General features: G+C 41.5%; 1 protein-coding gene across 1 annotated transcript; it reads left to right on the top strand.

Annotated features, from left to right (window-relative positions):
- The first annotated feature begins 3,132 nt into the window (after positions 1-3,132).
- Positions 3,133-9,833, top strand: TMEM18 (transmembrane protein 18). Its single transcript, XM_019520635.1, has 5 exons — positions 3,133-3,233; positions 3,376-3,496; positions 7,261-7,315; positions 8,641-8,734; positions 8,827-9,833. Exons 1-5 carry the CDS (start codon positions 3,183-3,185, stop codon positions 8,923-8,925), a joined length of 420 nt encoding a protein of 139 aa, XP_019376180.1. The 5' UTR covers positions 3,133-3,182; the 3' UTR covers positions 8,926-9,833.
- Positions 9,834-11,414: the final 1,581 nt, after the last annotated feature.

Genomic DNA, 11,414 nt, shown 5'->3' with positions numbered 1-11,414 from the left:
AACTTGGTATGCGAGGCTTGCATATCAAAGAAGAAATATAATGTCACGCATTCGTCCTGTTTGAGAGCATAGTTACGACTTTAGAATAGCCCTAGAAGCAAACTTCTACAACACTGCTGTTTAGGATGAGGGTGTAAAAAATCCACCCCAAAAGCAGGAATGATTTAGCATGCAGTAACATTTGTTCCAAGTTTAGTTTTACTACCCTCATCCTTGATCTCTTTCAGAAGAGAATAATGAGCTGCAATAATTTTTATCCTTTTAAGCCTTTATAGATCATGTTATTCTCTATGTATGTATCTTTGCCATTTTGCAACCTACTTTAATTGGAAAGTTATAGCCACGTCCCAAGATTAAGGTAATCCTCTCTAGTTAATGGCTATTTGCATGTCACAAGGACCATGGCATGCATACCTAATGAACAAAGGTGTTGATGGCAAAATTGCTTTACAACAGGGCTGGCCAACTGGTGGTCAGTGAGGGATTATATTAACGTGTGACAGGAAAGCTGGTCTCTGAACACTGACAGGATATTCTGAAGGACTGCTGCAGTGAGAAATGTCAGCACAGAAATGTTACCATATTCTTTTGTTCTGTACTATCTCCAAACTTTAGGGTCACTTTTTCCTGTAAAATCATTTCCTCCTATGTAACAAATCATTTGCTATGAATGTAATAAATCATGCTGTAAAAACCCTTTACATGAACCAAGGGAAGACCTTTGGGACCTGGCAATAATTCCCATTGCAGCTGTAGAGTCTGATGCAAGGGCAAGTGGAACTGAGGCTCATGGGGACAGGATGTTGGGACAAAATCTAATCTGTTCCTTGAGACAAGCAGCCAACAGCATGGAGAAACTTGGAACTCTAGGGCCACCTTGACAGTCAGGTCTGTGACACTCATCCACTCCAAATACTGTGGCAGATAATTACCCTGCTAGAAATTCTGAAAAGGCAAATGAACCCCTAAAGGTCAATGACATTCACGCCAAAAAAGTGGTGGTGTAGGGAACTTGCTTGAAACCATATTTTCCAGTGAAATGATCATCAAACATAATTATTCATAGTGTATCATGAGCCAGCTACCCATCTGTATTGCCCTACATCTGGGCAAGGCAGTGGTTTCCAGAATATGGGTGACAGAGCATATTTGGCAACAGAAAAATCAAGCATCATGATTAGCTCTGTGATGTATGATGGGAGAGACAAGCATGAAAGTTTGCTATCAAAGCATTTAAGATCAATGATCCTGTTCCCCTTCATTGGCCATGTCTACACGAGTGGCGGACTGAGCAGTTCATTGGCCATGTCCACACGGGTGGTGAACTGAGCATAAACAAGGACTAAATGACTGTGCAGTAACCAGTGTTCCCCACATGCTTTTTTTCAGATTCTACTACACAGCAGCTTATTACCGTGCAGTAGCATCGCATCATGGTTAGGGCCCGACACTACTGCACAACAGCAATGAGCTACTGCGCAGCAGCATCTTGTGTAGATGTGCCCAATGTACACTTTTAAGGTATCCCTTACCATTTGGCAAAAAAACCCATCCTTGTCATAGAACAGTCAAAATCAAACATTTTCCCAAGCCAAGAAACCCATAACACTAGCCTATCAGCTTTTGTAGCTAACAACATGCACTAGCATCACTTCTAACCACCTTTGACTCCCCAGCCTGAGTGGCTACAAACAACTGAGGCAACTGGGTTGGTCTTCGGCATCCCTGCAGAGTGGGACTTAAATTGGGCTCTGGGACTTCAGTGCAACAGGAGACACTGAAGGAGACCAGTACCTGGCAGCAGTGTTTCAAATGGTGAAAGCTTCTTTTGCAACTTCAGATCTGGATTTGTAATGTACAAATAAAGGCCCAACTTAAAGATAAAATCGAATAATATGGAGTCTGATAGGTCATGGTCCTTTTAAATAAAGCAAACAGAACTTAGGAAAAGCAACATGTGAAACCTTGCGGTAGAGAACATAGAAACATTGGGCTGTTTTGAGATGTTTCATTTTATTGAAAGACTGGTGGGTTTTTCTGGCACACAAGCATCGGTTTCACTCCTGTTCAGATCTGAAGACCCACCTGGCCAAAGTCACAGCTAAAAATACGCTATTCTTTTTTTCCCTAGACCTTAGTGCACAACCAGTGATTCTCAACCTTTTTCATACCAGAACCCGTTTGCAAACATTGATGGCCAGCCCAGACCCAGTGCCTCGCACTCCCAACCTCCTGCCCCCCAATGTGTGGGGGGCAGGAGCCCAAGCAACCCCTCTCAGGCTGGAACTCAGGCTGCAAGACAAAAGCCACAGTTTCCCATGTTATTCTCCTTTAAAGGAGAATCCATTTTTAAGCCTTTTAGTGACCTTTTCATGTATTCTTGCGACCCAACGGATCTTCATTTCCCAGCTCCTCTCAGTAAGTGCCACAGCTTTTCTGAGACCTTGTTACACTGTGAACTGCTCAAACATAGATGGGTCTCAGTGCTAGCTCGTTTGGGGGATACTTCTTTTAGTTGCATCAGGCTACTGGCAAACATAGTCAGAACTTTTGGTAGAGGCAGTATCTTTTATTCAAGTTTCACAAACCAAATAGTTGCAAAAAATGGTCGTTATTTGCAAAGGAGAATACACCAATTGGGAGAAACATTACAACCTGTGCACTCTCCTTTGCCTGAGGAAGGGCGCGTGAGCCTGAAAGCTTGCAAATAAAGGCTTTTTTTGCAACTAGTTGGATGAATAAAAGATACCGCCTCTACCAAGAGTTGTGACTGGCTCCAGTTGGCAGCAGTCAAACATTCAGGCCAGCAGGAGCCTACACGACTGTAAGGGAAGAATCCTGCCATTGCGGGTTCCCCTCCCACCCCCTTACTCTTCCTTCCCCATGCCTTGCTGCCTGGTGCTGCCCAGCCTCTCATGGGAACAGACGAGAAAGGGTTAATCTGCCCCAACCCTGCGGGGGGCTGCGCCTCTTCCCAGGGAACACACGAACCACTCCCCGGACGGGAGCCCGTCCGGCAGAACGAGGCGGCTCGCGGGAAAACGCCAGCTCCGCCCCCCTACGTCACAGCGCGGCGCGAGGCACAACTGTCCCGCCCACAACCAACGGCCGCGAGATTCCAGCACTGCCGTCGAGGGCTTCCTCAGAGATCTCGCGAGAAGAGGCGCGGATTGGCAGGCAGTATGGAGGCGCCGCGGGCCGCGATTCCTGTCGGGTTTCCCACCGTGCTGGCGGTAACGGTCCCTTCCCGTGCCTGCCCCCGGGGGAGGGGGCAAGGGGGTGCGCTCCGCGACTCCCCTCCCCCCCACACGCGGGGGGACGCGGGGTCGGGGAGTGGGAGGTCCGTGCCGGTCTGACCCGCCGCCTCGCCCGCAGGACACGGACTGGTCGGAGCCCTGGCTGCTGGGGCTCGCCGCCTTCCACGGCCTCTGCCTGCTGCTCACGTGTGTCTCCTTCCAGCGCCGCCGCCTGCAGCTCGGACACTTCCTCTGCATGGGTGAGTGCCTTGTACACGCAAGTGCGTGCACACATGCGTGTGGTATCCTGGTTGTAGCCCTATTGGTCGAGAGGCAAAAGGGAGTCGGGACTGGTGGGAGAGGTGCTCTCTTTTATTAGACAAACAAGATTTTTGCTACAAGTTCCTTAATGGCAAGCTTTCGGGCACGAATGCCCTTCGAGCATTGGGGAAAAGATTGTCAAAGTTCTTTCTGTGAACTTTCATTTATTTGTTCGTATGAAGAGCTCTCTATGAAGTTCTTTACACAAACTTTCATTTCTACCCAGAAGAACTTATGCAGTCTTTTCTCTGATGCCTTAAGAAGGGTATTTGTGCCCAAAAGCTTGCCATTAAGGAATTGGGGGGTTTTTTGCAAAAATCTTCTTGGTCGAATAAAAGAGATCATCGCAACCAGAAGTCTTGATTGCACATATGCATGTGCACACATTCATGCACACAGATGTAGGATGTAGGTTGTAGCTGTGCTGGTCTGAGGCAGGGATGGGAGCGTCCAGCCAGGGACTCTGTTTCCCAAACGCCCCTGCCCGCGTGGCTTGTGCTCATCTGAGCCTCAGCCACGCCAGCAGGCAGCTCTGGAGCCACAAGTCCAATTGTGGACAGAGGCACAATCTGTAGCCTGCACGCTCCAGGCAGAGGTATGTATGCAGGGGATCGTGGCTCTGCCCTGGCTCCAGACAGGCTGTCACTGCTGCAAGGAGCTGGGGAAGAGCCACAGTCCTGTGGTCTCCGTGGAGACTGGCACAAGCCATGCAGGCAGGGGCAGCTGGGAAATGGAGTCTTCATCTGACTGCATCTAGTCCATGGGCCAGATGTTCCTCATCCCTGGTCTAAGGACATAGGTAGACATGGTTCTTTGGGTAAATGTGATTTCTTTTATTAGACCGACTTCTTTGCCCGCTTTGGGGCACTAATACCCTTTGCTGAGAGAGCATCTGCAGCTTGTCTGTGCTCTTCCTGGATGGAAACAGATGCATGCATGCCCATGGCAGCGTTGCATTCTTCATAAATGACATTTTGTATTTGGTCAGCATAAAAATTGGCTGCTTACTACAATACTGATCTTTTTACGTGGTTATTTTGATCCCATCTCTGCAAATCTAGGCAAACCCCTTCCAAGTAATTTAAATCTTTTGGTCTCCGTGTATACTTGGCTCTGCCTCCTTGTGGTTGGCGGGTGGGTCCTAGTTCTACAGTTTTTTAAAAGCAGTTTCCATGTATTGACCATCTGTTGTGTCCTGTTAAAGGGCTGTCATTTATAGCGATACAGAGGTACCTCGGGCAGTGACAGAGGACACATGTTTTTCTAGCCTGCTCACTGGAAGTTAGTCTTGTGGCTTCATCTAAACAAATGTTGCATCTTGTTAACCAGCTAATAGGCTGGTGATACTCCAGTCTAACTAAAACAGAAAGTAATTAAAGTGACTCCTACATGGATTTGTTAAATTGGGCAGTTTTTGTTGCCAGGTACAGTCCGAGACTGCTCATGATTGATGAGTAAATGATGAGCACTGTGTTAAAGCTGTAAATATCTTTCAATTAATTGATTTTTTTTTTTCTTTGACTAAAGTTTTCTAAAGAATCATATGCATTGAAAAACTGAAAGATAGGTACAATGGCAACAGTGTAAGTACTTCGAGAACAGTGTTAGGGCTTGCTGCTGCTGGCATTTTAAACAGGATATGATGGACTCCAGGGGTATCAAGCATATGACTTGTGGGCTGGATCCAGCCCAGAGAAGGGGGGTCATCTGGGCCCATGGGACTTTTGGCTATGGTTGCAGCAGCAGGAGAATTAACCATGCCTCTGTTCACCCGTGTCAGCTGCTAGCCCATGAGGGTGAACGCAGCTGCTGAAGTTACCTTTTGATCTTTTAAAATTGATGCAGTTGGCAGTGAGTTGAGTGGTGGCATTGTTAGCTCCTTAACTAGTGGCCACCCTGGGACCTGGGGTTGAGCAGCAGCAATATTAACTCCTTGGCAGTTGGCATCAGCCCAGTGGCGCTTGTAGCTGCAGGGGGAAGTCTTATGGGTTAGATTCAGAAACGGGTTGTCTGACCTGTGAGAAGCCGTGTGGTCTAGAACCAGCCTACAGACTCATCCAAGTATGACACTGATGTAGACTTCTAATGATGCAGTGCTTAAAATGCAGGCATTCTCTTGGCAGGCAGTGGTCTGTGCTTTGGTTCTAGGCTTGTGCATACCCAGGGCAGCACTGCTGTTAACCACAACTGGCCTTCTTGACTGAAAAATTCCATGGATCGATGAAGAAAAAGTAAAATTATTACATTGCTACAGATTAAAAGCTTAGAGGCAGAGAGGGAAAAGACTTAGGCAAGTGGTTGCAAACTTTTATGTTTTCTGTTATTAATGGAACTTTGTAAAGTACATGAGAGTTTTTTAATAAAATGCTCTTCCATTAAGGTGAGAGCTGACAGTACCCATCTGAGATCACTAAGAAGTCTGCCAGCAAAACCAAGGAAGGCATTCCTGGCATTTCTAAGGTAAAAAGCAGGCAGGAAAAACAAAGGTGGGGGAAGAGACTTTCAGATTTTCTTTATACACCCAAAAGACCATAAGCCCCTTATTTATAGTCCTCCATGGTTCACCTTTTAAGTTTTCCAAATTGTCCGAATTCTCCAAAGTTGGCTTAATTTTGGCTGTGTCTCATTACCAAAACTTTGAACCAAGAGATGTAACGAGGCATGTTGTACATAACTTGCATCTCTGAAAAATAAGGCAGCAATTGCACTGCTTTCTGGTATAACAGACTATGCCAGGCTTCACATCCCTACAGCAGATTATTTCTACTTCTTTTTTTTTTTAAACAGTACATGGTCATTGGACATGAACATATTTCTTTGAAAAGGAAGAAGAATCCTGTACAAGACAACTTTGTGGCACGTGTGTTTTCATAAGTGATGTTTCTCTCACACACGTGACTGCCATGAATGACAGGAGGGAGAGAGGTACCCTGTGTGGTACTGTCCTGATGAAGTATTGCTGGAGGGAGCAGGCAGAAGTGTAGGAGAATCTCATAGATGTTTACATATACTGCAATGTAAAGTATAAAAAGTGTGACTTCCTGAACAGTTTATGCAAATAAAGTGTATTTGAGAACTTGTTTAGTTACAAAAAAGTATCAGATTTTGTGCATGAACACATCTTATTAAATACAGTACAAGGGGAGGAGAGTTGGGAGGGGCTGATGAGAGATAAGATGGCATCTGTGATTTGAAAAGAGTCTTCTTAATCTCATCCAGGCTTTGATGCAGTTGTTTCTTCTGAGAACTATAAAGTTTTCTTCATAATCTTGCTTTCAAGTAATTGACAGATATTTACAGGCTTGTTTCAGGGTTAATGGGGCCTTTTTTGCTGAGATTTTGCACTTAACCTAGATCTTCCAAATGCGCAGCTAGTAAGATCATTTAAAAAGTGAAGAGTGTAAAATAAATGAATGTATATGCTGAATATTTTCGGTAAATGTAGATGCACAGGTATATCTGTTTGTAAAACTGACTATATTGTGCGGTCACATACTGATATCCTGTCACAACTTGTGTGAGATGCTTATAAACTTAATGAGAATTTTTTTCTCTTGTTATTAAAATCTTAAGTTCATGATTACATTCATTCTCTTGAGGGACAGAGAGTCATGGTATTCATAACATGAACAGTCTCGGAACTGATTACCAACTATTGTATTTTAAAGAGAGGTTGATCATAATAGTTTTCTTTGTGATACAGTGGTCCTGGTCTATTGTGCTGAATATATCAATGAACTGGCTGCCATGAATTGGAGGTAACTGGATTTATTTTTATTGTTGTTTTTTTGTTTTGTTTTTAAATGTAAAATACATTTTTTTTTTTGTACAGTCCTCAAAAGTAATTTATAGTCTTAAATGCTGCAACAACAGAGGCAGGTATTAGAAGTAATACTTAAATTAGTTATAAGTAGGGACCACTGGAAGCGTGCTGTGCAGCAGCTCCTTTAGTCTTGCAGTTTCGCCCATGTTGCTGTTCACCCCCCATCGGCGGGAAGCTGGAAACCCCAATTTTAAATATGCTGCAGTTTTTGCCTTCCACTTCTGATTGGCAGAGGGGCCCTGGTAGTCCTACCACTTGCTGCTGACCAGATAGGAGGCAAAAACCATGGTATATTTAAAACTGGTTTTTGCTTCCCAGCCATCAGGATCAAGTGACAGTGCTCCTCCGCCGATCAACAAGGGAGGTGGGGTGCACAGGGAAAACTGCAAGATTAAAGGAGCTGCTGCACAATGTATTTCCAGCATGAATTCCAGTGGTCCCTAATTATAAGCAAATGAATATGAAAATTACAATCATGTAACATGATACTTAATCAAGAAAACATCTTTTCCCATTATATTGTTAAAAATAATCTTACAGATTCAGTTAAAAAAATGGCAAAAACCCCCAAGAAAACTTGCCTCATATGAAAATACATGTGAAAATTAGTAGGTTTTTTTGGATGGAGGGAGAAGGGGGAGAAATACAGGAGGTATAATTTTTGATCCACCTTGACTGTCTAAAAGTGAGTTCTTGGGTCAGAATTTTTTTAAAGGTGTTTTTGAAAATCCCACTAGGTGCCTATCTGTATCTTGAAGTGCCCACACATTTTAGAACTAAGGCCATTAATATTTATAGACATCAAAATTAAAGTGATTTGAATAATCAGATATTGACTACCCATATGTTTCCATGATTTTACTTGTGCAGGTACCTATAAATCTGTGTCCAACTTTAGACACCCATGCTTTAATATTGTGGCTATAATATATGAATAATTTCTGCTGTCTCTTGTAATAAAGGAATTAAGTAAAATCAAATAGTATTTCAAACACGCGATTTGTTTCTGGATATACAAGTTTGAATCATTGGGGATGAAAATGTGTGCATGAGGATTGTGAATAAAAATAAGAGGCGTGGTAAAATATCACCTGCATTTGTTCTGCGCATGGACTGTATCTGCAGTAATGGAATCTTGTTCATTGAGTTCTTCAACTGCAAAATTATACTAATCAACTGAAGTCTCTATGTGCCAAAATAATTTTTATTAAAATGTAATTTGTAAAGTATGTCAACTGACTCTTGATTGATTTCTTACAGGTTATTTTCAAAACACCAGTATTTTGATTCAAGAGGGATGTTTATTTCTCTAGTGTTTTCAGCACCTTTGTTGTTGAATGCTATAATAATTGTGGTATGTATTTTAATTTTAACTTATTTTTAAACAAACAGATTGTAAATGTTAATTTGCATACGTGTCATAATGTAAATATACTTGTCTTTCAGATTTCCTGGGTTTATAAAACATTGAATGTAATGACAGAATTGAAGACACTGCAGCAGAAAAGAAAGGCAGAGAAAGAAGAGAGAGAGAAAATTGAATAAAATGTAATATTATTTTTATGTTCTTAATTTTCATAAAATCCTTTATTTAATCATTCCTTCTGTCTGTCATTCAGTTGAAAGCTGAAGTATATCCTAACACTTCTAATTGGTACTCTGTGCCTGAAGGACTAGGATTTTGTACCTTCATGGTCTTATCCATCTTTCAGTTGTAATCATAATTGTTTACAAAGTATCTGAATTTGACCAGAATATACCACTTCGTTTTGTGCTGGCCAGTATCGTTATCTCTGTTATGGCAAACTTTTAAGTCATATGGTCAATTATCTTTTCTCTATATAAGTCCTACGTACCTACTATTTAATAATCTATTCATTAAAGACATAGTTCAAGTCAATTGGAACTGTTTGTTACTGTATTCAGGCGGTGCAAAGTTTTAACCAAAATACCTCAGTAATCTACCTTTTGTCCAAACCCGTCTGTTTTCTGTGAGTTGAGATTTTGAAATCCATGTTGAAAAACAACTGGAAATAATCTGGGATCTTAGACATCCCGTGCATATTGTATATTAAGAAGTAAATTTTTATAGAGGACCCAGTAGATAAGTAAAACGATTTTTTTTTTTTTATTTCCTAAATCACAAATACTGAATAACATAGACCTAGATCAAGCTGGATTATTTACTTTTTTGCACATGGTTATCTGTTTTGATAAACTTGTAAACTCAACTAATTTGTTTTAAATACCTGAAAATGCCAATTTTATACTGGAAAAAGAAATGGAATGCTTTCACTACAATTCATGTGTGTATAGGCTTCTCTTGAAGTTAAGGGATTTAGGATGGAAGGTGAAAAGGGAACTGTTTTAATGCTGGGTTTTTTTTCGTTATCTCTCATTTTATTAAGTGACTTTTTAATAATATATTTATTAAATTATACTTTTTTCCTCTTGGATCGTATACTGAGTTTTTTCATTTAGATCTCTAATATTTGTAAAATTACTTAAACAGCAGTTACCAATCTATAATATGACCCATCCCCTGCTGTAAAATGTTTACAGATGATGACAGTTAACCATCATTAAATTAAAAATCAGCATCAAGAATGTGTAAGTACAAGTATTAATCTACAAAACACTTGAGACATGCAAAACGTACACAGCCTTAGGCTTAATCACTTGATTCCAGTTGGGCTGCTGAAATGTGTAAAGTTAAGCATGCATAAACATTGGCTGGATGTGATGCCCAGGTTTCTAAAAGCATGTGTGTAGCATAAATTAATTCAGGCTGTAGCAAATATGTACAGTGATTTTTGCATGCAGATAATTGGTCTTTCTGTTTGCAGCAAATCATATCCCCTTGTGTGAATAGCCAAATATGACCATTACTTAAATGAATAAATTCTCTGAATTCTGCATGTGAAATTTGAAAAGTGAAAATTGGCTTTCCAAGAGATATTTGACATCATGAGAACTTTACATATTAAAAACAAAACTTCACTTTTTAAATTCAGATTTACGTGCCAATTCTTTGAACAGGTTGACTTGAATGACTAAATGCATATAGCAGGCAAAAAGTGCTCCCTTTCTGTGGTTCGCAAAGCATCTCTGTCTTTAGCAGCTGATCCTGTAAGTTTATTCTTGGGGCTGCTTACAGTCATGAAAAAACAAAACAGTGCTTCACTTCCAGCTCTGCTTGTCCCATGGCCAAGCACAGTGCATAACCAGAAGAAGCATGTTAATTCAACCCAGCTTCCCCAATGTCTCTATATATTGGGCAATTCAGCAGGGCTTTTTGGTCCTTTTATCTAATAGCTGATTGAATCAGCTCTAGATGAAAGTGCCTAAAAGCCTCACTGAAGCACCCAATATATACAGATGCTAGGGAGTTGGGACAGACTAATGAGCTTCTGCTTCCAGTAAAGTTTTGGGTGTTTTTTTGTTTGTTCTATGTGGGGGGTTGTTTTTATTTCACCACAACCGCCACTTCAGCGGTCTGGGTGCATCTCCCTGCCCAACTGATGTCAAAGGAGCTTTTGCAGGTACAAAGTTCCATTCATTTCATCTCCTATGGCAAAAGCACACAGGTTGGTGTTCAAATAAGACTGCATTGCAATCCTGTGGCAGACTTGCTCCTGTTAGTAATAGATCAAGTAAATGGAAAAATGACTTAAGTTTTAGCAAGGGTGTAGCTTGTAGCTGTTCGGTCTAAGGACATAGGCACAAAAACCTTGTCTGCCTACGTTTCAGCAATATTTTCTCAAGGAAGGAGGACCCCTCCAACATGTTGTAGCTTACATACTTTTAACTAAGTGTTTTGAACTTAAGATGTTCTTTGCTTAAGTTCAGTTAATACCAAAGTAGGGTGAATGTCTTTATCAGAATTTTGAATGATCTGTGTACCTCTGAAAAGGCAAGCTCCTGAACGAAAAAATAAAATTGGCATTTTCCTCCTCAATGAAAAAATAAAATTTGTAATTTCTAAAAACTGGAGTGTTTTCATTCAGTTCAAAGACAGTCCAATACAATACACT

Source organism: Gavialis gangeticus, unplaced genomic scaffold (assembly GCF_001723915.1).
Source record: "Gavialis gangeticus isolate Ggan-Ray unplaced genomic scaffold, GavGan_comp1, whole genome shotgun sequence".
In the NCBI taxonomy this organism is placed as follows: Eukaryota; Metazoa; Chordata; order Crocodylia; family Gavialidae; genus Gavialis; species Gavialis gangeticus.
This window is presented reverse-complemented; position numbering and strand designations above follow the sequence as displayed.

Coding starts and splice junctions, on each gene's coding strand:
- TMEM18 (XM_019520635.1), top strand. CDS start 3,183: ATGGAGGCGCCGCGGGCCGCGATTCCTGTCGGGTTTCCCACCGTGCTG. Junction 7,316..8,640: donor CTGGCTGCCATGAATTGGAG/GTAACTGGATTT, acceptor GATTTCTTACAG/GTTATTTTCAAAACACCAGT. Junction 8,735..8,826: donor TGAATGCTATAATAATTGTG/GTATGTATTTTA, acceptor CTTGTCTTTCAG/ATTTCCTGGGTTTATAAAAC.